Below are 26,736 nucleotides of genomic sequence, written 5' to 3' on the forward strand. Positions count from 1 at the left end.
TCGAGAGGTTATTTTGGCAGTTGGGGACGCACTTTAGTGGCCGTTGCCGTTGTAGAGAGGTGGCCGTTGTAGAGAGGTTTAAACAAGAGCTAATGTATGGAGTGTCCGCCGGGAAAAAAAAATTTGGCCGTTATAGAGAGGTGGCCGTTGTGGAGAGGTGGCCGTTAGTGGAGGTTCGACTGTAATTAGAAAACTACAGGCTACGCTTATTAAATATTCTAAATCTGAGCCATATATTACAACACAATGCGACCTTCATCGGACGCCAAACATGCACAAACGACAGCAATCAACCGCAGCGTCCTCCTCAGGCGCTTCGTTTCGAATTTTGGTCAAAGGCGAGCGAGAAACGCGAGTGACTGGAGAGAGAGACGTCTGGAAACGAGGCAGAATCAAAAGTACAACATGGGAATCTTATTATAGCTTTTGGAGTAACGTGTAGTTTCCTGGGGGCCGTTTTTCGAAAGTCCTGGTAACTTACCGGGCCCCGGATAAGTGATTTTGATATAATGTTTCTTAACAGACGGTCAATTTTTGTTAGCTTTGAATACTAAATTTTAAAATCTTATTATTCTATGAAAACATTGGCGAAGTACCATATCTGTACTCGTTGTGTAGTCGGCGAAAAAACATTTAAAAATATACTTAACGGGCCCGGTAAGTTACAGGGACTTTCGAGAAACGAGGGGAGCGGGAGTGGGTGTTATGTATAGTGAGGGAGGGGAAGCGAAAAAATATTTTTCCCGCCGCCTTCCAACTCCGCTCCCTCCCCCTCGGTAGTTTAGACACTCTCCCCAGATCGTACTCGCTTTTACAAACCAAGATGGCGGCAGCTCCATCGAAGCGTACCGGTCTCGAGAATCCCACAGATAATTGAATAGGGGGACTGTGAACAGTCTAGTCAGTATCTGTTACGGTGTTTAAATCGAAGTTGGGCTTTTGTCGAAGATTAGTCAAACACAAATCAAATTTGTAGTAAGGTAAAAGATCCATGGACCTCAAATTGAAATTTTGGAACCAGTGTGGACTTCATTCAAACTCAGTTAAATTTTATTTATGTTTTATTGAACACTGATTCTAAACCAATCAGAGTCCCCATGGCGTCATTAGGATACTGAAAGTCAAAACAATCAAAGCTGGCGTTATGTAATACACTGAAACTCTATATTATTGAGTAGACTAGCTGACACCTAGCCAGGGGCACATAAACGACATCTTGTTTTAACACGATAGAAATGGGGTTAAGTAAGATGTACAAGGAAGTTAGGCCTATCAACCGAGTTACAATCCTTCAAGAAAAGGAGTCAAATCCCTTACATCACCATGAAGCTAATTTTGATTCTCGCTTTCGCTTTTTCTCTTGGTATTGGTCTGTTACTGTCGGCTGAGAAAATTCCACAACGCGAAGACAGAGATGCGCCCACCTTGGAAGACGATCACTCGGTCACTTACCGAAGTGCCTCGTTTAAGAGAGGAGGTGGAAAACATACCAATGGTATGTGCGATTACTTTTTTCGATCAACATAGTCGATCGCAGAGGGGGATATGCGATACTCGTGAAGTACTTCCTTATGTTAGTCGAGCCATAATTAACATTTTTCTCTCCAAGCCCTCACCATTTTAACGCAAATTGATCAGTTTTCGTTTCTGTTATTGAAAGCTGAACAAATGAATTATAACGGAAACTCAAATCTGGTGTCAAAGATTTTGAAGAAAATTTAGTGCTTTTTCTGAAAAGCAATAAAATAAACCCGAATTTTAGTTTAGAGCCTTTTTTCAAGAAGTCCTTGCATTAGTCAATAACTTCTCGTACGACAAATAGACAGACAAAACACTGTCAAAATCAGTGAACTGAAGCAATCAACAAATTACAATCGAATATAAATTATCTATCTACAAAAGTCTAAAGGTCGAACAAAATCTATATTCGTCGAAATTGTCCGTGTTTGCTAGAAAATCACTCTAAGATAGTGCTGGAGTCTGCTGTCTGTCAGTGTGCTGCGTAATCAAAACTTCAAATTCGGAGTACTTTGTGACGGCAAATTTGTGAAAACATCCTACAAGCGTTCGGAGACTTGCTAGCGGTGTTTTATCTTATTTCGGACACCTCACACCAATGTGTTGGGACAAAGCATTAAAGCGATATAGTACTGTCGCATCAGTTTCGATTCTTAGGTAATTTTGATTGTAGTCTCGTATTTTTTTTTTTTTATCAAACCGTTCAGTAGGAACCATGAAAAGCGAAAATAGTGAGAGCTCTGCTCAGTGCTGCACTGACTGAGTAACTATTTTCGGACAGTTTTGCTATTAAACTGAGTTGTGTTAAAAACCCCGCAGTCGCCATTAAGACTGAAGCAAATTAAATTAAAGGAAGCCGCTAAGTCGGTTGCGTTAGTACGCTCGAGCATAAGGCCGCAAAACGTTTATAGGATCACAATATAATCTAACCGAAATTTTCTTTATTCACTTAGGCCGCTGGGTCAAGGCTAATTCCTCTCCCGTGTGTTTTGGTGCCAAGAATAACCAGTATGGCAAGTTCAACGTGCCATTAGGTGGCAATTTAGCTGCCGTGAAGCTGGTCCATCTGTACGGTTACGTGACGTGTGCCTCGTGGGCTAAAGCCAGCTGGTCACATTGGGGCTGTGGCATTTGTGGGGTGCAAGATCAGATCAATGTTGTCATAACAACCACAGCCAATGCCAATGGGATTCTTCTACCGCCAAGCCAGTTCATTATCTCAGCGGGTGGAAAGTGGTACAAGATTCGTGGGTACAACGATATGTCCCCTGAGCTTGTGTTGTCATTTTTTTCCCATCCTCACTCGGTCACTTCAGGCCAAGAGTTACGCTTGTGGTACGGTGAAGATTTGATGAATACGTCCGAAAGCGACAACGATGGAAGAGTCTGTTGCGATGTTTATGCTCTCTTTGCCTGAGTTGTTCAAGGGATAGAAGTTGTTCAAGGGATAGAATAAAGTAATATCGGGATTTCTTTTATAAGCATGCAGATCAGGAAAGTCGAAAATTCTAGTTTGGTTTTAATAAAAAACTTAGGAAAGGACATTCCTTGAGCTGTTTTCTAACTGGCTTTTTGGTTTAATAATTTCGTATAAGGTTCGAATAATAATTAAAGGACATAAATGAGGTTGTAATCAAGGTTTATCCTGCACTAAACAATCACTGTTTTATCTGTAACTCAAAGCAATAAACTGTGGTCTTTAAAGGGAAAAGTTGTTTCTTTTGTACTTTACTAGCACATCGCAATTGCCGTAGGCTATTACACCTGTAACCATACCAGTTGGCTTATCCACTGACTTATCCAGTTCAAAATTATTGTAAAGACAACAAAATTCCAGAATTTGTGCAAATATTATAAAGAAGTTAACTAGTAATTTAAAATTAGAACTAAGAGACGTGAAAACAAAAAATTAGTATTGGAACTTCTTATTTAATTGACAGTCTGCCTGTGGGTTTTTTACCTTGAGCCAAATGCCAACTTTCTAGCGCCAGTGAATACATATCGATGCATATCGATACTACCTTCGATAGGGAAGTGCTTATCAAGATGGCTCAAAAATAAACTACTAGATCTTCCGCTGAACCATTTGAAAACTCAAACTTGTTCTTTTTCTGACCTAATTTTGTAATAACGCAAGGGAAAAAATTGTCACATATCATGACAGAAACTGCACCCTGCCTCGTACTTTGGCCCTCGGAGAACATCTAGTTGTTCCAAAACAACTCCCCCGAAACTGGTATAATTCTTACACAACCCCCACCAACTTCATTCAATGGCAACAAAAGCATAGGTAACTTTCTAGTTGGAAGCATTCTCAAGTCCGACTATCAACCTTGTAGTTTTAAACACATGCAAGCACGATGCAACACTTGCCGTTTTATTTTTAGCGACCCGAGCGATGTAATAAACATGACACAAATCATTGACATACACCTCTGCCAAAGTGTCTATTTACATATTAAAAATGCACTCTGCAAAACGTTATACATTGGTGAGTCAGGAAGGAGATTAGGCGTCCAAACTGAGGGCTTTTTCCACGCAAAATCGGAGGGCAATTTTGCCCCTCCTTCCCCACTAAATGATAGAAAACTGATTTGAAAAAAAAAAAAAAAAAACACTTATTGGCGCGGTAAAGTTATTGGACTTTTGAGAAAGCAATCTGCGAGATAGAGGTGCCTCTTCATCTGGCTTTTGTTTCATCAGTAAAAAACAGTAATTAACTGTATTTGCAAAGGCCACCGCGACAAAATAAAAGTACTGGATCCTGTACTGAACGATCTAATCAGCGAAAAAGTTGTAAAACAAATAATCTAAAAAAAAAAAAACAAAACAAAAAGAGCAAGGCTGATTTCACGGTCAGGGAAGTATATTTTTCTATATTTCGAAAGGCACGGCCTCTCTTCTTCAGGGTATGTTTGAGATACAAACAGGGTATGTTTGATTTTTTTGTTTCATTCGCTGTTCTCCAGTCGGCGGATGAAACCGTTTACTATTCACCTCTTGGTACCTCGCCAGGATATTTTGCCTCAGTTCCCACGATATTAGACTAGAGTGAGATCAACTTTCACCACTGTTTGGCATGTTTCCCCTCATGGGCGTGGCCTACAGGAGTGCTGTGTTCCTCTTACCCAGAATCCCATGGCGTTATAAATTTCCCAAACCAATATGGCGGCAGATGTTGTGTTTACCAGTTGCTCATAATAATTACCGCAAGCAAGCTTTATCAACTCTCCTAGTAGAAAACACGTCAAAAATGGAGGACGACGACATCAAAGAAGGATTTCTCTGCCCAACGTGATTAAAAATTTAAGAAGTGCGTCGCTTTTGCAAAAGCATTTTGAGGAATGTCATTCTGACGATAAAGATACTCTTCGTCAAATACGCGGGATGTTTGGGAAGGCTAAACGAAAGATTATGGATAAAATAGACAGTTCTGAAACAGGTGGGGCAATTGGGGATAGTGAAGATGGCGTTCCTGAAGGTTCTGTTAGCAGAGGTGTAGACCCTTTTTTGTGGGATCACCAAGAATTTGGTAAGAAGTAAATATTGAATTAAGCTTAAGTTTAAGATTAACAGCTTCGGAATATTATTATGCTTAATCTTACTGGAGCTAAATAAAGGTAGAATCACTTAAAAGCTTTCATGTAAATGGCCACACTTTAGGATTTCTTCGACAGACCAGTTATTGCTCTGTCAGTAACTTAAGATTTCAATTAATCAAAAGAGTGACATCACCCTATATTTTACGTGTGTTAAAGCTACTTACTAATTAAAAGCTTGAGCCCATTTAATTTGTTCACTCAGGAGCTTCAAGAAGCAGGTTTAGAGAATTCACGGATAGGAGAGATGCAGAAATCGACAGATTTATATTGGTAATTGAACTGAGGGGAGTGCAATTTGGTCTGAAATCATACGAGTGATTTCAAAATCAAACGAGCCCGCAGCGCGAGTTTGATTTGAAATCACAAGTATGATTTCAGACCAAAATTGCACGACACGAAGTTCAATTACCACTTAATTTCATCCATTTTGAAATAACAGAGTATCATTGTCAATATTAATATTCTATTTGGGTTACTTCATTTCCATTTTGATGGGCTAGAGAAAGGATGCGATTTAGAGCAAAAAATGGTGCAATTTGGGAATAAATTGCACCATTTTGGACCAATCAGATTTCAAGGATCACCAGTGATTTCAAAATGGATGTAATTAGTTGTTGAAACCAATGAAATCCTTATTAGACTTGAAAAGGTACGTCTTACAATAGTTTGTAATGCATCAGTCAATTCCAGCAGTGCCCCCCCCCTCCCCCCCCCCCCCCCCCCCCCCCACAGAAGGCATTTTCAACATTATCGGATTTATTTTAAGGAAAATCTAAGGTTTTCTTCAGTTAAATGTCCTCTCCAATTTTCATAACACTGGAAAACTAATTCCATTCGTTTCGGAGTAGAAAAAATCTCCATAAAAATGCGAAGTAATGTCAGCTAGCATTTTCGTACAGTCATGAATTGCAACAACTCATAAATTCGGGAAATGAGATATCGGTCACTAAAACTTTCCGCAATTTAAGCAGTTCTCAGATAAAACGTCCGAACAGATCATATCATGTTGTATTATCTTGAACATATATACCTTTACAAGGCCACCAAACGCCTTTTCTGGGAACACAGCAGACAACATTATATTATGGGCTTTGTTATAATTTCTTGTTGTGTGACCTGTCTTTAGTAGACTGTTCACAGTCCCCTATTTTTCCGTTTGATCGGCGAGATCGAGCGCGTCTTATCATTAATGGCGGCCATCTTGACTTTCAGTCATACCGAGTCTAACCTGGGGAAGAGTATCAAGTCTACTTAGGGGGCGGGGAGAGCGGGGGACGGTTTGGGAGAAGGCGAGAAAAACCCCACCCCCTAGAGCCATAATCCTCGACGCCCGCCCCCTCGGTACATCTAAAAATCAAGATGGTCGCCATTAACGGTAACACGCGCTCGATCTCGACGATCACACGGAAAAATAGGGAACTGTGAACAGTCTATGTCTTCAGCGGACGTAAAGATAAAAAATTTTCCCATTGCTCAACCTAACAATTGCTGTTGTCTTTCTCGTGTGTTCAAACTTGCAATAGACTGTTTACAGGCCGGAGACATACACGGCGCGCGGTCGCGTCCATTCGCGAGTGGTAATTTTTTTTTGGCGTGGTTCGCTCGCTTCACTAATCCCCAAAAAAAGTAAGTGACTGCTCATAGTCTAATGGAGCGTCTTCTCGATACATTCCGATAATGTCAAACGTAGTTGTTGGTTTAATTTTGATGCCATTATCACTGTCGTTATATTTGTAGCTAGAACAACATTGTTTCTCGTCTGCATTGTGCTATTATTGCCGTTTTAAAAAACTTGCAGCCCGATAAAAAAAAAAAAAACACCATTTTTTAATGCTACAGATGATTTTAATCTTCAGGTTCCCTTTTCTCGTTTTCACATCTTGAAGTTCCCCACCTTCATATTTCCAGGTTCTGATACCCAATCATTAAATATTCGTCAAATATTCTAATTAACTTGAGGGAAAAAACCAAACCGTACCATGTTTGCTCTGTTATCCAAACAAGGACCCAAGTGATCGAATGACGGAAGAATTCAACCTAAATTGGAACTGATCTAACAAGGGGATATTCAACACAATTATGAATACACGATTGTACTCTCCGTTTGTAGATTAAAGGTAATTTTTGCCTGACATACAATCACGGAGCTGAAGTTTGCTTTATTTTGTTAAATAAAGGAGGAAATGTAAATCTGTGTTGATGTCTCAAGATGCCGACAGATGTTTGCACAGTAGCCCTAAAACTAATCAGAGAGAGCGTTACAACAGTACAGAGTACAGCTTTCAAGATGGATGCAAAAATCCCATGTACCAATCACAGTGCGAGCTATACTGATCATCAGTTTAAATTCTCAAAACAGACCAGCCCTTAGCGAAGGACAGCATCTTGTTTTAACACGAACAAAATGGATGGGGTTAAGTAATCTGTACTAGGAAGTTAGGCCTACCAACCGAGTTACAATCCTTCAGTCAAGAAAAGAAGTCAAGTCCTTCACATCACCATGAAGCTAATTTTGATTCTCGCTTTCGCGTTTTCTCTTGGTATCAGTCTGTTACTGTCGGCTGAGAAAATTCCACAACGCGAAGAAAGAGATGCACCCACTTTGGACGATGATCACTCGGACACTTACCGAAGTGCCTCGTTTAAGAGAGGAGGTGGAAAACATACCAATGGTATGTGCGATTACTTTTTTCGATCAACATAGTCGATCGCAGACGGGGATATGCGATACTCGTGAAGTACTTCCTTTTGTTAGTCGAACCTTAATTAACACTTTCCCTTCCAAGCCCTCACCATTTTAACGGTATTTATCAGTTTTCGCTTCTTTTATTGAAAGCTGAACAAATGAATCTCGGGTTTGGTGTAAAAGATTTGGAAGAACATTTAGTGCTTTTGTCTGAAAAGCAATAAAATAAACCCGAAGGTCTTCCTGTTTTTAGTTTAGAGCCTATTTTCAAGAAGTCTTTGCATTGGTCAATAACTTTCGTACGATTGATAGACAGACAAAACACTGTCAAAATCAGTGAACTGAAGCAATCAACAAATGTTAATGGTCGAATATAAATTCGTCTATCTACTAAGGTCTAAGGGTCGAACCAAATCTATATTCATCGAAGTTGTTCGTGTTTGCTAGAAAATCATTCTAAAATAGTGCCGGGGTCCGCTGTCTGTCAGTATGCTGCGTAACTGATCAAAGCTTAAAATTCGGAGTACATTGTGACGGCAAATTTGTGAAAACGTCCTACAAGCGTTCGGGGACTTGCTAGCGGTGTTTTATCTTATTTCGGACACGTCACACCAGTGTGTTGGGACAAAGCATTAAAGCGAACTAGTACTGTCGCATCAGTTTCGATTCCCAGGTAATTTTGATTGTAGTCTCGAATTATTTTATTAAACCGTTTAGTAGGAACCATGAAATGCGAAAATAGTAAGAGCTCAGTGCTGCACTGACTGAGTTACTATTCTCAGACAGTTTTGCTGTCAAAGTTAATTGTGTTAAAAACCCCGCAGTCGCCATTAAAACTGAAGTAACTTAAATTAAAGGAAGCCGCTAAGTCGGTGCGTTATTCCGCTCAAGCATAAGGCCGCAAAACGTTCATAGGATCACAATATAATCTCACCGAAATTTTCTTTATTCACTTAGGCCGCTGGGTCAAGGCTAATTCCTCTCCTGTGTGTTTTGGTGCCAAGAATAACCAGTATGGCAAGTTCAACGTTCCATCAAATGGCAATTTAGCTGCCGTAAAGCTGGTCCATCTGTACGGTTTCGTGACGTGTCTAAACTGGGGTGAACTCAGCTGGTCACACTGGGGCTGTGGTATTTGTTGGAAAGAAAATCAGATCAATGTTGTCATAACAACCACAGCCAATGCCAATGGGATTCTTCTACCGCCAAGCCAGTTCAAGACCTCAGCAAGTGGAACGTGGTACAAGATTCGTGGGTACAGCGATATGTCCCCTGAGCTTGTGTTGTCATTTTTCGCCCATCCTCACTCGGTCACTGCAGGCCAAGAGTTACGCTTGTGGTACGGTGAGGATTTGATGAATTTTACCGAAGACGATAACGATGGAAGAGTCTGTTGCGATGTTTACGCTCTCTTTGCCTGATGAGATTTCCTTACTCAGTTTTTCAAGGGATAGAATAAAGTAATATCGGGGTTTCTTTTGTGAGCAGATCAGGAAAGTCGAAAATTCCACCTTGGTCTTAACAAAAAAACTTAGGAAAGGACATTCCTTGAGCTGTTTTCTAACTGGCTTTTTGGTTTAATAATTTCGTATAAGGTTCAGTCGAATAACAATTAAAGGACATAAATGAGGTTGTAATCAAGGTTTATCCTGCTCTAAGCAATCACTGTTTTATCTGTAACTCAAGGCAATAAACTGTGGTCTTCAAAGGGAAAAGTTGTTTCTGTGTACTTCACGAGCACGTCGAATTTGCTATAGCTATTACACCTGTAACCATACCAGTTGGCTTATCCGCTGACTTATCCAGTTCAAAATTATCGTAAAGAAAACAAAATGCCAGAATTTGTGCAAATATTATAAAGAAGTTAACTAGTAATTTAAAATTAGAACTAAGAGACGTGAAAACAAAAAATTACGTATTGGAACTTCTTATTTAATTGACAGTCTGCCTGTGGGTTTTTTACCTTGAGCCAAATGCCAACTTTCTAGCGCCAGTGAATGCATATCGATAACCTCGATTGGGAAGTGCTTATCAAGATGGCTCAAAAACAAACTATCACATCTTCCGCTAAACGGATTAAAAACACAAATACAATGTCTGTTTTCCAAACAAACTTATTCCTTTTCTAGCCTAAGTCTATAATAGTGTTAGACAAAATTGTCACATTTCATCAGATGAGTGAAACCGCACCCTGCTTCGAATATACTTTGCGCTCAGGAGAACTTCAAGCTGCTCCAGAATAACTCTGAAATTAGTACAATTCTTACATAATTCCCATCAACTTCATTCAATGGCCCCAACCTCAGCCTCAGCCTCGACTGTCAACCTGTAGTTTTAAACACACGCAAGCACGATGCACCATTTTCCGTTTTAAAAATAAAGGGAAAAAAGTTCGGGACCCGAGCGATCAATTAAAATCACAACTTATTGATATACACCTAGCACCTCCGCCAAAGTGTCTATTACATATTAAAATGCACTCTGCAAAACGTTATACATTGGTGAGACAGGAAGGAGATTAGGCGTCCAAACTAAGGAGTTTTTTACGCAAAATCGGAGAAAAATTTTGCCCTTCCTTCCCCGCTAAGTGATAGAAAACTGATTTGAAAAAAAAAAAAAAAAAAAAAAAAAAAAAAAACAGTTATTGGCCCAGTAAAGTTATGGGACTTTTGAGAAACCAATCTGCGAGATAGAGGCCATGTCCACACGTATCCGGAAATTTTTTTTTCCGCAAATATTTTTTTGCGGATGCGAAAATTTTCGCGTCCACACGCAGCGTATTCGAATCGTTTTCAGCCGTCCACACGTATCCGATTGTATCCGGAAATTTTCTGATTTGCTCTAGTTCGCAGTTCTAAAATTCTCTCTCCATTCTTCTGCGATCGTTGTGCCACTGATAAAATTGTCCCACTATGCGCTTGTCCTTCTTGGTTGCATCCAGAATAACAATCTCAAAACATCCTGTCGATCTCTAATGTATTGGTTGTGTAAATTTATCGCAGCTGCATTTATCTGAACGCATGATATCAAACTAGAAATCAGAGCAACTAACAAAGAAGCTACAACCCGGCTTGCTGTACGCCATGTTTGTTTATAATGCTCGCCGTGAAGACTGGATCCAAGAGAATGACGAAAGCGTATTCAAAAATTTCCGGATACGACCGTCCACACGTATACGTATTCGTATCGGATAAAAAAATTTCCACTCTGGAGAGCGTTTTCAAAAATTTCCGGATACGGCCGGAAAATACGCTGGATACGTGTGGACGCAAGCCGTATTCGTAAAAAAAAATTTGCGTTTTCACAAATTTCCGGATACGTGTGGACGACGCCTCAGAGGTGCCTCTTCATCGGCTTTTGTTTCATCCGCTGTTCTCCAGTCGGCGGATGAAACCTTTTAAATTTCACCTCTTGGTAACCTGCCAGGATATTTTGCCTCGGTTCCCACGATATTAGACTAGAGTCAGATCAATAACTTTCACCACTGTTTGGCAAGTGCCCCTTCATGGGCGTGGCCTGCAGGAGTGCTGTGTTCCTCTTACCCAGTATCCCATGGCGTTACAACTTCCCAGACCAATATGGCGGCAGATGTTGTGTTTACCAGTTGGTCATAATTATTACCGCAAGCAACCTTTGTCAACTCTCCTAGTAGAAAACACGTGAAAATATGGAAGACGACGACATCAAAGAAGGATTTCTCTGCCCAATGTGTTTAAAAGATTTAAGAAGTGCGTCGCTTTTGCAGAGGCATTTTGAGGAAAGTCATTCGGACGATAAATATATACTCTTCGTCAAATACACGGGATGTTTGGGAAGGCTAAACGAAAGATTATGGATAAAATAGACAGTTCTGAAACAGATGGGGCAATTGCGGATGTGGCGTTCCTGAAGGTTCTGTTAGCAGAGGTGTAGACCCTTTTTTGTGGGATTACCAGGAATTTAGTAAGAAGACAATATTGAGCTTAAGTTTAAGATTAACAGCTTCGGAATATTGTTATGCTTAATCTTACTGGAGCTAAATAAGAGAAGAATCGCTTAAAAGCTTTCATTTAAATGGTCACAATTTAGGATTTCTTCGATAGACCAGTTATTGCTCTGTCAGTAACTCAAGATTTCAATTAATCAAAAGAGCGACATCACTTTATATTTTACGTGTGTTAATGCTACTTAAGCTTGAGTCCATTTAATTTGTTCACTCAGGAGCTTCAAGAAGCAGGTTTAGAGAATTCAGGGATAGGAGAGATGCAGAAATTGACAGATTTGTTGTCGAAACCAATAAAATCCCTATTAGACTTGAAAATTAATAGCAGTGCCCCACTCCCCCCCCCCCCCCCCCCCCCGACACACACACATTTCAACATTGTCGGATTTATTTTTAAGGATAGTCTAAAGTTTTCTTCAGCAAAATATCCTCTCCAAATTTCGTAACACTGGAAAACGAATTCCATTCGTTTCGGAGCAGAAAATATCCATAAAAATTCGAAGTAATGTCAGCTAGCATTTTCGTAAAGCCTGGTACAATAGGCTTATAAATTTAGGAAATGAGATGTCACTCATTATAACTTTCTGTAACTTAAGCAGTTCTCATATAGAACGTCCGAACAGATCATATAATGTTGCATTATATAATCTTTACAAGGCCACCAAACGATCTGGGAACAAAGGAGACAACATTATATTATGGGCTTTGTTTTGATTTCTCGTTGTGTGACCTGAATTTAGCGGATGTAAAGATAAAAAAATGCCCATTGCTGAACCGAGCAATTGCTGTTGTCTTTCTCGTGTGTTCAAACTTGCAATAGACCGTTTATAGGCCGGAGACGTACACGGTGCGCGGTCGCGTTCCTTCGCGAGTGGTAAATTTTTTTTGCGTGGTTCGGTCGCTTCACTAATCCCCCCAAAAAGTAAAGGACTTCTCATAGTCTAATGGAGCTTCTTCTCGATACATTCCGATAATGTCAGGTCATATCATGTTGTATTATCTTGAACATATATACCTTTACAAGGCCACCAAACGCCTTTTCTGGGAACACAGGAGACAACATTATATTATGGGCTTTGTTATAATTTCTTGTTGTGTGACCTGTCTTAAGTAGACAGTGTTCACAGTCCCCTATTTTTCCGTGTGATCGTCGAGATCGAGCGCGTCTTACCGTCAATGGCGGCCATCTTGACTTTCAGTCATACCGAGAAGACTATCAAGTCTATTTAGGGGGCGGGGGGAGCGGGGGACGGTTTGGGAGGAGGCGGGAAAAACCCCTACCCCTAGAGCTATAATCCTCGACGCCCGCCCCCTCGGTACATCTAAAAATCAAGATGGCCGCCATTATCGGTAAGACGTGCTCGATCTCGACGATCACACGGAAAAATAGGGGACTGTGAACAGTCTATGTCTTCAGCGGACGTAAAGATAAAAAATTTTCCCATTGCTCAACCTAACAATTGCTGTTGTCTTTCTCGTGTGTTCAAACTTGTAATACACTGAAGTTCCCTTCCTTGCCTCATATTTCCAGGTTCTGATACCCAATCATTAAATATTCGTCAAATATTCTAATTAATTTGAGGGAAAAAAACAAACCGTACCATGTTTGCTCTGTTATCCAAACAAGGACCCAAGTGATCGAGTGACGGAAGAATTCAACCTAAATTGGAACTGATCTAACAAGGGGATAGTCAATACAATATATGAATACACGATTGTACTGTCCGTTTGTAGAATAAAGGTAATTATTAAAGATATATGCTTTAGTTTTTTTTTATTTTTATTTTTAATGAATAGTTTTAAGTTGGCTTCCTAATGGTTAAATTTGCCTGGCATACAATCACGGAGCCGACGTTTGTTTTATTTTGTGAAATAAAGGAGGAAATGTAAATCTATGTGTTGATGTCTCATGATATCAGACAACAGATGTTTGCACAGTATAGCACTAAAACTAACAACAGTACAGAGAAAGCTTTCAAGACGGATGCAAACATCCCTTGTACCAATCACAGTGCGAGCTATACTGATCATCAGAGTTTAAATTCTCAAAACAGACCGCGGTCCAAGACAAGGAAGACAAGGAAGTTAGGCCTACCAACCGGGTTACAATCCTTCAAGAAAAGGAGTCAAGTTCCTCACATCACCATGAAGCTCGTTTTGATTCTCGCTTTCGCTTTTTCTCTTGGTATCAGTCTGACGATGTCAGCTGAGAAAATTCCAGAACGCGAAGAAAGAAATGCGCCCACCTTGGACGATGATCACTCGGACACTTACCGAAGTGCCTCGTTTTAGGGGCTGTTTACATGGAGGAAGGAAGATCGTAGCACTAGGAAGATCCAAGAAGGCAGAAAAACTTTTTGTTTGCTTTACATGCAGAAATTTCGGCCGAAGTGGTTACCAAGTGGAGAAGGAAAAGAAGAATAACTGTCAGCCTTGAGCAGCTGAACGCCCGGCTGCCGCCATGTTTGTTCTTTTTGTCCCTAGTACTAGGATCTTCCAAGCGACAGTAGTTTACATGGTGCTAGGATCTTCCTAGTCCTAGGATCTTCCTATAGTGCTAGGATCTTCCTATCTCTCGGCTTGGAAGTTCCTATATCTAGAAAGATCCTAGCGCTAAGGCCAAGTACAACTTTTTGCATGTCAGTAAACTGAATAGAGAAAACATATGATCCGCTCTCTGGGATCTTCCTAGTGCTAGGATCTTCCTCCCTCCATGTAAAGAGCACCTAAAACGAGGAGGTGGAAAACATGCCTCTGGTATGTGCCGGATTACTTTCCGACCAACATAGTCGATCGCATGCAGAGGGGGATATGCGATACCCGTGAAGTACTTCCTTATGTTAGTCGAGCCTTAATTAACACTTTTCCTTCCAAGCCCTCACCATTTTAACGCAAATTTATCCGTTTTTGTTTCTGTTACTGAAAGCTGAACAAACGGATTATAACGGAAACTCAAGTTAGGTGTCTTTTTGAAGAAAATTTGGTGCTTTTTCTGAAACGCAAAAAAATAAACCCGAAGGTCTCCCTGTTTTTAGTTTAGAGCCTATTTTCAAGAAGTCCTTGCATTGATCAATAACTTTTCGTACGATTCGGATAGACAGACAAAACGCTGTCAGTGAACTGAAGCAATCAGCAAATTACAATCGAATATAAATTCATCTATCTACAAAGGTCTAAAGGTCGAACAAAATCTATATTCGTCGAAATTCAGTGTCCGTGTTTGCTAGAAAATCACTCTAAAATAGTGCCGGGGTCTGCTACTTACTAAAGCTTGAGTCCATTTCCTTTGTTCACTCAGGAGCTTCAAGAAGCAGGTTTAGAGAATTCAGGAATAGGAGAGATGCAGAAATTGACCGATTTGTTGTTGAAACTAATAAAATCCTTATTATGCGTCACTCATTAACGTGTAACCCGGCAAAAGTTTGAAAAATCATATCTTTCGACATATTCAACAAATAAAAAAATAAAACCATGCTTTTAAACCTCATTTATTGCACCGTCGAACCTGATTAAGAATAGGAAATTGCGGTTGGGATACTAGTATTCTTGCACATCTTGGTTTATAAACCAAAATACGCTCACCATTTGAATACTTGCAATGTTACTGAACACAAACAAAAATCACCCGGTAGCTTTCATGTCGGCCACTAGTGCCTCCCTATGATCTTGCATTGGCGCTAAACGTGCTCGCAGAAGCTAACTGGGAAAAAAGTGACTGAAAAACTATAACTTTCCCGCGAAGCGCCATTTTGTTTCCTGTGAACGTCAGGGGTTCTACTATGTTATTGGCTGGCGGCTCACATTGTGAGCCTGGTGTTGACATAATTCTCCGAGAAGGCGTGACATGCTTCTAAATCTTTAGAAGGCGAAAAGTCGCAATACGATTTCTGCATGATGCCTCCTATTCAAATGAATTAATAAGGCATGCAGAATTGACGGAATTTTGTGAAATTTGCCTCGAAAGTTAACTGAACAACGAGGAACAAAAGTGTGTCGGCATTTTTTTAAAATCAAATACTTCCCTCCTGGCGGCCTCGCCGGAACACGATTGCAAATTCTTTTTTACTGGAAAATGACAGATCTATTAAAAGGAAACCAATAGGAATACGGAGAGATTGATGTTTTGTGATTATTACTGTGGTACTACATTTTATCAGAGATCACGTTTGACACCCGATTAATTTGACGGATTGGCGCTCTGTCATTTTACTGTTTACCGGCGTCCTTGACCTTAGCAGAGGACTAACCAAAATAGCTTATAATTTTATCGAATTTTGAATTTAGCGCAGCCTTTTTATTGATATAAAGATTGTGGGGGTTTCCTAAAAAACAGCGCGCGTACGATTTTTTTTTCGGGAAGGCACCCACGAAGGTTTGGAGTAACCTTAAATTAGTTTAGTTGTAAATTATTAAAGTTCTCTAATCGTTATCAAGTGTTAAATTAGAAATGCATTACTAGTGTGCGTTGCCAAGGAAGTTTTTTTTTTACTTTCATTTGTAAATAAAATATAACGTCGACAGTTTATTTCATAAATTCATATTCATGACCAGTAAGAGCAAGCGTTATATCACTACAAGTCCGAGATGGATGCATGCGACTCTCGCGCACCAATCCGAGAGGGCGTTATAATTCTCAATATCAACGCAACTGTGGGCAAGACAGCATCTTGTTTTAACAAGAACTAAAAACTGATGGGGTAAAATTATCTTTACAATGCGGTAGAGCCTTCGAACCGAGTCACATTCCTCAAAGACCACGAGTCAAGTCACTTGCATCAAGATGAAGCTCACTTTGGCTTTCGTCCTTATTTCTTCTCTCGGTATTCTGGCACTGTTGGCTGAGAAAATTCCGCAATATGAAGCGAGACAGGCGGCTACTTCGAACGAAGATGCCTCGGGTACTTACCGCGGTGTCTCCCTGAAGAGAGGAATTTCTGGTTTGTATGATTTCCTGTACGCGCTGAGAACAAAGTACGACACACTGCTTTGATACCCTCTGCTCGGCTTCAATTCTGAACGATGGGGAGTTTCTAATTTGCGGCTTGATTGGCTGTAAATTTACCAATACTAAAATCACATAAATGGGAGCAAGGATGCGGAGTTTCAACATTTAAAACAAAAGCAGTTCTTTTCATGGAAAGTACTGATCGGTATATCATCGATCAAAAGATTGAAAAGTTAGAACCAAGATTAACTGATTTAAGCTTTGGCGGTATGCCCAATCAGCAGTTTTGTTAAATTCGATCTAAATTCCAGAACGTAAGGATTCTGAAGTTGAATTGTAAATAAACTGACTTGACTAGAAACACAGCGTTGAATTAATCGGCGAAATTTGATAGTTATTAGGGAACCACGAAACAATGATCAAAACGAAAAATCCTGTGATCATAAAACATGTTGCTGTCAAAGCTGTAAAAGAAGTCCATAGTATTTAGGAACATAGAAGACAGACAATTAAAGCAGAGCCGAGTAAAGGAGAACGAAGAATGTTTTTATAACCTGATGTATTCTTTATTTAATCCATAATCTAGGCCAATGGCGTAAAGTTCGCCCCTCTGTAGTGTGTTTCGGCGCAAGGAATAACCAGTTTGGCAGGTTCTATCTTCCATCTGGAGGCAGATTAGCCGCCATAAAGTTGGTTCACTTGTACGGTTACGTGTCCTGTGAAACGGGAACATCCACCAATTGGTCTTACTGGGGCTGCGCAGGCCTGAGAGGTGAGGTGAACGTTGTCATAACAACAAGAGCAAATCGCGCCATTCTGCCTCCTGGTCAGTTCCTCGTTAATGCGAGCCGCCGTGCCGGCATGTGGTCTAGGGTACCTGGATATGATTCGCTCTCTTCCCGGCTCGTTCTACAGTTCTTCTCCCGTCCACTCAAGGTGAAAAGACGCCAACAGTTACGCTTGTGGTACGGTGAAGATTTGATGAATTGGGCCGAAGGAGATAACGGAGGAAGATCCTGTGCCTATGTTTATGCTCTCTATGTCTGAAGAGGTTTCGTTCCTTGTTCATTGGGTTCAGACTAAAGTAAAGGACAATAATGTAATTTTGTGGTTTAATTTGTAACAGATCAGGAAAGTTCTATTTTGAAATTAAAAATAACAAAGTCAAGTAAGGACATTCCTCGAGCTGTCTTGGAACTGTTTCGTTTTTTAAAAAATAATTCTCAGGTGGAAAATAAGAAATGATAACGATTTTTTTACAGAATATAAAAAGGAGATTCATTTTGAAAGGGATTATTTTACTGTAGGAATAAACCGAGGTTTTTAAAAGGCAAAAGTTGTTTTTGTAATCATTTGACTTGGATTACGTTTGTTCAGTACCGTGCCAAATTATTGCTCTCTAACTTGTACATGTATTGGACATTTACCAGTGAGAAACCTTAATTTCTGGGCTCTAATTCTTCCTATTCTCCTCGTTCGATGGATAACGCTGCAAGCCTTTTGTTAGGGCTGTAGTATTCTTGCAGGTTTATCAACCACACTTCAGGGGCACCCGACGACAATTTTCTCTCAGATCTCTTGAAACGCTATTTTAGGCTATCTGGAGTGCCTTTAAAGCTCTGTAGGTTCATTTTAGGCCGCGCTATAACATTCTTATCAGTTCGGTCATTCTAGGAGAACTTGAGTCTTTTCGAAATTACTAGGGCCTTTTTGTCCATTTCCCGAAAACTTTAGGTCTTATTTCCTTTCCGAAAAATCTTAGCTCACCTTTTTGAGATGTGTCCAGAAATGCACGCTCATGAGATGCATGAATTGTATGATAGACATCACAAAGTGTCCCCTACCCTAAATTCTTACCAAAACACAAATAATTCTGTCAAACATGAAGTCATATGAAAATGACAAAAAGGTCTGTCTTATATCTGAGCTAATTTTCAAAAAGGTGGCTACAGAAATTGAGCACATTTTGAGACTTTCTAAGCTGAAGGAATATGCTAGTCATTAACAATACTCCAGTTACGGTTCATCACAAGAAAGTAAGGTCAGGAAATACTATGAAAGAGAAAAGAGGGGCTTTTCTTTGGAATTAGACGTGACATTGACACCTGAGTGAAATGAGACATGACCTGTGATCCGATTAAACAAGTGTGACACTTGGTAATTATTAACGGCGCCAACGCATCTTAAATCTCAACCAAAACCTGGTCTTTAAGCGCTCAAGACTAGCCTTCCACAAAAGAATCGGCTTAATCGGGGCAAGACAGCATTTTAAATTGATTTTCCGTGTTAATTATAAGTTCAAGACGTAATGAGAATCACGCCGAACGAACATCTGGAAATTATTTATGACATTGAGTCCGGAAATCTGACCAAAATCGCACTTCTCGACTAATCGATGACTAGCCTAACAACGCTACAGTTATAACGGCGAAAAATAATAGAATAGCTTTTCAAACTCACGCTTCTTGAAGAGAAAATCCTTGCCCATTCTTGCTAGTGTTTTCCATATCAGCTGAAGTCCCGGAAGTTGAAATCAACATTTGAAAAGGGAAGGGTTAGCGCCCGAGGTCCACCACAAAAATATACTAAGTCTTTGGCTGGGTGAAAAATTCGCCAAAATTTCACGTTGCCCGAATAGAACTCATCCCTAAGACCTACTTTTTAAAGCCAAAGACTGTCACCTCCTCAAGCAAAGCCCACAATATACAAGCCTTTAATAGTCCAAGCCCGAGCAACTGAAAATTACCCGTTTAGCTTAAAAGAGGACTACTGGTAGCATAATCTCGTACCCTGATCTCAGTTGGTTCGGGAATGTCAAAATGTGAGATCCCCCCTCCGCCTGACCGTGGGAGATCTGGGTACGAGATTACTGGTAGCAAGCATATTAGACAAAGGCAAGAACTGCCCTCGTAAGACTTTTTCCCTCACTAGACTTAATGATGTCCTCAGGAAAACTTTGCGTCGGGAAGCCAAACGAAACGCTAGGTCTAATGACTTAGTTCTGATCTCAGAGCGCGCGCCGAATTCAAAGCCAAATCGTTGCGCGGTTAGAAGACGTTTGAGAGAGAGTGGGGCTAGGCTAGCAAATCAGGGAGGGAGGGAGGGGGGGGGGTAGAAGAAAAATATTTTGGTTTTATAAATATTTGCTAATGACCATTGTAATCTATTAAGTTACTGATGTGAAATACAATAAGAAACGCTAAAATAAATAAATAAGACTGAGGTAACAAAAACGTCAATTTCTGTAGCCACCTTCTGGAAAATCAGCTCAGATATAAAGTACCCAAAATCAGGGTTAGGTGCCGTTCCTGGACATAAGTGACCTTTTTACGGTACCCGAAACGACATTTTTATCAATCCGAAAACACTAGGCCTTAAATTTCCCATATATTCGAGGTGTAAATTCCATTTAGAAAATTGTAGGGGATTAAGGGCCTTCCGAAAAGATGACTTACCGAAACGATCTGTTGGATGCACCTGACACTTGTCCTCATTTAAGGTTAGTAGTTCTTTCTCGATAGCTATCATTCTCCCTAAGTCCTGTTAGATGTTGAATTGCTCATTTTTGCGACCACACTGAACTCCACAGGTTTTTAGAATCACCCAAGCAATGCAGAAAACTATCGATAGACACTCAAGCCGAAGTCGGGTCGTTCGAGGTCATCACAGGACCAAACCGTCTTGTAGAAAATGGCAAAAGTACAATGGCTACTTTCATCGCAAATACCACGTTTTGCCATCAGAGTTATCTTTGGTTCCTAGGCTTTCGAAATGCCCGCGTATTTTTTAATAAAGCACATAAGATGTCAACATTTACCCACTTGCAAATTACATTGGATGTTATTTATTTACCTACGCCACGCGCATTTCTTACATACAAATTCCCTTTAGCCTTTACTAGGACGACTTCAGACTCATAATTTCACGGCATTTTTTTCCCGAAACGTAATAACCAGAAAACCGAAATTGGACCGTACTTTTCAGAAAAGTAACAGAGAACGACAATTAAATTAATGGATTTTACTTCAAAATTTTCCTCTTTGGGTCTAACTTCGGCAGGTCAAACCCTGTCAAACAGTGAGGCATAACTTGACAGAAAAATATGAAACAGATAGTATTAACTATTTTTCCATTACTCCCCCATTCTGAAATACCTTTAGTTATTACATCAAATTTTGGCGAATTTAGCGATTCCTCAAGCAGTCGTTAAATTATAATGCTGGTCCCCGCACGCGGCCACTGGCTACTGACTTATACCTCTTTTTAAAGAGTTACACCTATCCAACATGCAAAGGAGGGCTGTCCAGCAAATTCCATTACTGAACCACGGTTTATGTTTTTGTGATTGCTTTGATAGCTATTATTTATATTGGAATGTGAGGTTAATAAAGTCGATACTTTTTACTAGCCTGTCAGGCTGTCGCTTCTCTCCGCCGAAAAATAACGAGAATCGACAGCCGGAAATACGTCTGCGTTCGCAGGCTAATACTTTTCAGGATGAAATCGAAACCTACAGCAAAAAAAAAAAAAAAAAAAAAAAAAAAAAAAAAAAATCGTTATATACCGATTACTCCCAACGGATCTTTCTATCGATTTTGATCGTCTTTGACTAATCTCTATTCTTTTGCTTCTATCGATTAGGGGCTCTCAACGAGAGAATCAAAGCAAAGCTGTTAAAATGTTGTTTGTTACATTCCCGACACAATATTATATTTATTCTTATGGACTTTTCAAAGGGAAATTTGTGTAAGCTAACAGTTTTGATCTGTTTTGATTCTTAATCTGACAATTTAAATTGCCGAAATTTTTTGCCCTGAGTTTAGGGAACGGAATCCTGTTAATTTCCCGAATTTACAAGCTGCCGAAAATGCCCCCCCCCCCCCCCCCACCCCCGAAAACAAATCAGGTTAGCTTTCCTGTCAGGTTGCGAAAGTTTGAGTGGTAACCTCGTTTCCAGGCCCCTCCTAATTTACAAGGGAAAGGTGACTTTTTGTAGTTTTTTCTTCACAAGTTAATCCAAATTTCTGAGGAGGGTAATATTTTCTTGAACAGATATTCCAACGAAACGAAGCATTGGGTCCGCCTGATCGATATTTGATTGATAGTTACTGAGTATCGATTACTCCCCTCAGGTATAAACTCGATACTTTTGAATTAATTATAAAACTTCACTTTTTACGCTCATTAAATATTCTAAATCTGAGCCATATAGTACAACACGATGCGACCTTCATCGGACGCCAAACATGCACAAACGACAGCAATCAACAGCAGCGTCCTCCTCAGGCGCTTCGTTTCGCATTTTGGCCAAAGGTGAGCGCGAAACGCGAGTGACTGGAGAGAGAGAGAGAGAGAGAGAGAGAGAGAGAGAGAGAGAGAGAGAGAGAGAGAGAGAGAGAGAGAGAGAGAGAGAGAGAGAGAGAGAGAGAGAGAGAGAGAGAGAGAGAGAGAGAGAGAGAGAGAGAGAGAGAGAGAGAGAGAGAGAGAGAGAGAGAGAGAGACGTCTGGGAACGAGGCAGTATCAACAGTACAACATGGGCAGGGAATCTTATCATCGCTTTTAGAGTAAGATTTAGTTTCCTGCTAAGAGTCATCAAACGCCCGGTCTAGCACCCCTTATTTTCACTGATTATATTAGATGGGTTAGGGGCAACTTGTCCGACAAGACGGACTTTATAAAGAATATTTTATTTGATTCAACAGAGCGATTCGAGAAGTGAGATCAACCGGCTCTCGTTGTCAATGACCCGGCCGCTTAGTGGGGCATTCGCACGAGAAATGAGAGACCGGCAGCTGATGGAAGTAAGTGAGTGTGAACCTAGTGCCAAGTCACGCCGTTCTGCACGATTAGTTAGTCGCTTAGCTTTACATTTGTTAGTTCGATCGCTTATAGAAATATAAATGCACTAAGATACTCGCGAAGATCATTAAGTTTTTTTTTTCACTCTAGAAGGAAAATTTGTTTGCGTTGATATGATAAATAATAAATAATTTCCCGTTCTGTTCAGTGCCTTGTTGGAATAGCTGGCTTTGTATCCTCAATAACTGGTTTTGTTTCTTCTAGCTCTACACGTATCAGTCATTCTAAGACGTATAAATCGACCTAACTGCATGGGTTCTTGTCGGATATGCTAGATATGTTCGATTTCCGAGCATAATCGAACAAAATCGAATAGTTAAGTGCGATTATTTTTTTATTAGTTCCGTAATCGAACTCACAAAACTTTCCGTGTTCGATTTAATTCGATTGTCGAACACAATTGAATTTAATCGATCGATTGAGCTCGATTGACGTTTTGTTCCATTTTGTTCGATTAGATACCCCAGGAATTACACAGTTTTCCGATGTTTATCAGTTTGGAACTTTTATGGCTCTGTCAGTATCAGTACTACGGTTACGGTGTTTAATCACACAAATAATTTGGAGTAAGGTAAAAGATCCATGGACCTCAAATTGAAATTTTGGAACTAGTGTGGACTTCATTCTAACTCAGTTAAATTTTATTTAGGTTTTATTGAACACTGATTCTAAACCAATCAGAGTCCCCATGGCGTCATTAGAATACTGAAAGTCAAAACAATCAAAGCTGGCGTTATGTAATACAATGAAACTGTATATTATTGAGTAGACTAGCTGACACCTAGCCAGGGGCACATAAACAACTTATTGTTTTAACACGATCAAGATGAGGTTTAGTAAACTGTACAAGGAAGTTAGGCCTACTAACCGAGTTACAATCCTTCAAGAAAAGGAGCCAAGTCCCTTGCATCACCATGAAGCTAATTTTGATTCTCGTTTTCGCTTTTTCTCTTGGTATCGGTCTGATACTGTCGGCTAAGAAAATTCCACAACGCGAAGACAGAGATGCGCCCACCTTGGACGATGATCACTCGATCACTTACCGAAGTGCCTCGTTGAGAGATAGAAGAATACACGCCTCAGGTATGCGATTGCTTTTTCCGCGATCAACATAGTCGATCGCAGGGGGGGATCGATGATACTCGTGAAGTATTCCTTATGTTAGTCAAGCCATAATTAACACTTTTCTTCAGTCCAAGCGCGCACCATTTTAACGCAAATTGATCAGTTTTCGTTTCTGTTATTGAAAGCCGAACAAATGAATTTTAACGGGAACTCAAGTTTGGTGTCAAAGATTTTGAAAAAAATTAGTGCTTTTTCTGAAAAGCAATAAAATAAACCCGAAGGTCTTCCTCTTTTTAGTTTAGAGCCTATTTTCAAGAAGTCTTTGCATTGGTCAATAACTTTTCGTACGATTGATAGACAGACAAAACACTGTCAAAATCAGTGAACTGAAGCAATCAACAAATTACAATCGAATATAAATTCATCTATCTACAAAGGTCTAAAGGTCGAACAAAATCTATATTCATCGAAATTGTTCGTGTTTGCTAGAAAAGACAGAAAATCACTCTAAAATTGTGCCGGGGTCTGCTGTCTGTCAGTATGCTGCGCAATCAAAGCTTAAAATTCGGAGTACTTTGTGACCGCAAATTTGTGAAAACATCGTACATCCCACAAGCGTTCGGGGACTTGCTAACGGTATTTTATCTTATTTCGGACACATCACACCAGTGTGTTGGGACAAAGCATTGAAGCGAATTAGTACTGTCGCATCAGTTTCGATTCCCAGGTAATTTTGATTGTAGCCTTGTATTTTTTTTAATAAACCGTTCAGTAGGAACCATGAAAAGCGAAAATCGTGAGAGCTCAGTGCTGCACTGACTGAGTTACTATCTTCAGACAGTTTTGCTATCAAAGTTGTGTTAAAAACCCCGCAGTCGCCATTAAGACTGAAGCAAATTAAATTAAAGGAAGCCGCTAACTCGGTGCGTTAGTACGCTCGAGCATAAGGCCGCAAAACGTATACAGGATCACAATATAATCTCATCACCGAAATTTTCTTTATTCATTCAGCCCGCTAGTTTAGTTGTAAATTAAGTTCTCTAATCGTTATGAAGTGTTAAATTAGAAATGCATCACTAGAATGCGTTGCCTAGGAGGTTTTTACTTTCTTTTGTCAATATAAAGGAAGATACAACTATCTGTTAAGATAATGTCAACAGTTTATTTCATAAATTCATATTCATGACCAGTAAGAGCAAGTGTTATATCACTACCAGTTCGAGATGGATGCATGCGACTCTCGCGCACCAATCCGAGAGGGCGTTATAATTCTCAATATCAACGCAACCGTGGCCAAGGACAGCATCTTGTTTTAACAAGAACTAAAAACTGATGGGGTAAAATTATCTTTTTAATGCGGTAGAGCCTTCGAACCGAGTCACAATCCTCGAATAACGACCACGTGGAGTCAAGTCACTTGCATCAAGATGAAGCTCATTTTGGCTTTCGTCCTTGTTTCTTCTCTCGGTATTCTGACACTGTTGGCTGAGAAAATTCCGCAATATGAAGCGAGACAGGCGGCTACTTCGAACGAAGATGCCTCGGGTACTTACCGCGGTGTCTCCCTGAAGAGAGGAATTTCTGGTTTGTATGATTTCCTGTACGCGCTGAGAACAAAGTACGACACACTGCTTTGATACCCTCTGCTCGGCTTCAATTCTGAACGATGGGGAGATTTTAATTTGCGGCTTGATTGGGTGTAGATTTACCAGTACTGAAATCACATAAATGGGAGCAAGGATGCGGAGTTTTCAAAATTTAAAACAAAAACAATTCTTTTCGTGGAAAGTACTGATCGGTATCTTTCATGTTAATAGTATATCATCGATCAAGAAATTTTAAAAAAAGTTAGAACCAAGATTATTTGATTCAAGCTTTGAGTATACCCAATAGTTTTTGTAAATTCTATCTAAATTCCAAAACGTAAAGAGTCTGAAGTTGAATTTCAAATAAACCGACTTCACTAGAAATACACCGTTGAATTAATCGGCAAAATTGGATAGTTATTAGGGAACCACGAAACAATTATCAAAACGAAAGATCCTGTGATCCGTAAAACATGTTGCTGTCAAAGCTGTAAAAGAAAACAGACAATTAAAGCAGAGCCGAGTAAAGGAGAACGAAGTATGTTTTTATAACCTGATGTATTCTTTATTTAATCCGTAATCTAGGCCAATGGCGTAAAGTTCGCCCCTCTGTAGTGTGTTTCGGCGCCAGGAATAACCAGTTTGGCAGGTTCTATCTTCCATCTAGAGGCAGATTAGCCGCCATAAAGTTGGTTCATTCGTACGGTTACGTGTCCTGTTATACTGGCACATCCACCAATTGGTCTTACTGGGGCTGCGCAGGCATAACAACTGAGGTGAACGTTGTCATAACAACAAAATCAAATCGCGCCATTCTGCCTCCGAGTCAGTTCCTCAGTTCCTCGTTCCCGGCCGGCATGTGGTCAAGGCTGCCTGGATATGACTCGCTCTCCTCCCGGCTCGTTCTACGATTCTTCTCCCATCCACTCAAGGTGAGAAGACGCCAACAGTTACGCTTGTGGTACGGTGAAGATTTGATGAATTGGACCGAATGGGATAACGGAGGAAGATCCTGTGCCTATGTTTATGCTCTCTATGTCTGAAGAGGTTTCGTTCTTGGTTCATTGGGTTCAGACTAAAGTAAAGGACAATAACGTAATTTTGTGGTTTAATTTGTAACAGATCAGGAAAGTTCTATTTTGAAATTAAAAATAACAAAGTCAAGTAAGGACATTCCTCGAGCTGTCTTGGAACTGTTTTGTTTTTTAGAAAATAATTCTCAGGTGGAAAATAAGGAATGATAACGATTTTTTTACAGAATATAAAAAGGAGACTTATTTTGTAAGGGATTATTTTACTGTACGAATAAATGCGAGGTTTTTAAAAGGCAAAAGTTGTTTTTGTAATCATTTGACTTGGATTACGTTTGTTCAGTACCATGACAAATTATTGCTTTCTAACTTGTACATGTATTGGACATTTACCAGCGAGAAACCTTAATTTCTGGGCTCTAATTCTTCCTATTCTCCTCGTTCGATAAATAACGTTGCAA

The 26,736-nt window shown here is 40.0% G+C and overlaps 4 protein-coding genes and 1 long non-coding RNA gene across 8 annotated transcripts in view; all 5 read left to right on the forward strand.

The window, feature by feature from the left end:
• The window catches only part of LOC146459156 (uncharacterized), a 57,912-nt gene extending 39,843 nt beyond the window's left edge, over positions 1 to 18,069 (forward strand). Inside the window, exons 2-3 of one of the 2 annotated variants that reach the window (XM_085090060.1) lie at positions 16,512 to 16,725; positions 17,320 to 18,069. In XM_085090060.1, coding sequence (XP_084946186.1) covers positions 16,569 to 16,725; positions 17,320 to 17,780 — 618 coding nt within the window. In that variant the 5' untranslated portion in view covers positions 16,512 to 16,568 and the 3' untranslated portion in view covers positions 17,781 to 18,069. Of the gene's footprint in view, positions 1 to 16,333; positions 16,726 to 17,319 lie in introns of those variants that run through there. The other variant, XM_085090059.1, reaches the window with a different exon arrangement.
• On the forward strand, positions 677 to 3,229 carry LOC146459163 (uncharacterized). Its single transcript, XM_085090056.1, has 2 exons — positions 677 to 1,495; positions 2,472 to 3,229. The coding sequence occupies exons 1-2, from the start codon at positions 1,324 to 1,326 to the stop codon at positions 2,933 to 2,935; spliced, it is 636 nt and encodes a 211-aa protein (XP_084946182.1). The 5' UTR covers positions 677 to 1,323; the 3' UTR covers positions 2,936 to 3,229.
• LOC146459164 (uncharacterized) lies at positions 4,583 to 5,654 on the forward strand. Its single transcript, XR_014858080.1, has 2 exons — positions 4,583 to 5,050; positions 5,323 to 5,654. It is a non-coding gene; the product is annotated as an uncharacterized LOC146459164 (long non-coding RNA).
• LOC146459165 (uncharacterized) overlaps positions 7,138 to 26,736 on the forward strand; it is a 30,336-nt gene continuing 10,737 nt past the window's right edge. Inside the window, exon 1 of the mRNA XM_085089733.1 lies at positions 7,138 to 7,792. Within this exon, the coding sequence (XP_084945859.1) occupies positions 7,621 to 7,792 (172 nt within the window). The 5' untranslated portion in view covers positions 7,138 to 7,620. The remainder of the gene's footprint in view (positions 7,793 to 26,736) is intronic.
• LOC146459166 (uncharacterized) lies at positions 8,303 to 26,577 on the forward strand. Of its 3 annotated transcripts, XM_085090061.1 has the most exons (4): positions 22,521 to 22,535; positions 23,593 to 23,676; positions 25,022 to 25,242; positions 25,830 to 26,577. In XM_085090061.1, the coding sequence occupies exons 3-4, from the start codon at positions 25,086 to 25,088 to the stop codon at positions 26,285 to 26,287; spliced, it is 615 nt and encodes a 204-aa protein (XP_084946187.1). In that variant the 5' UTR covers positions 22,521 to 22,535; positions 23,593 to 23,676; positions 25,022 to 25,085; the 3' UTR covers positions 26,288 to 26,577. The 3 variants fall into 3 exon arrangements, with proteins under 3 accessions (XP_084946188.1, XP_084946187.1, XP_084946189.1); XM_085090062.1 differs by lacking the exons at positions 22,521 to 22,535; positions 23,593 to 23,676 and adding an exon at positions 8,303 to 8,479; XM_085090063.1 differs by lacking the exons at positions 22,521 to 22,535; positions 23,593 to 23,676 and adding an exon at positions 23,746 to 24,385.

The sequence above is a fragment of the Pavona decussata genome, unplaced genomic scaffold (genome assembly GCF_977016875.1).
Source record: "Pavona decussata unplaced genomic scaffold, jaPavDecu1.1 SCAFFOLD_223, whole genome shotgun sequence".
Classification (NCBI taxonomy): Eukaryota; Metazoa; Cnidaria; class Anthozoa; order Scleractinia; family Agariciidae; genus Pavona; species Pavona decussata.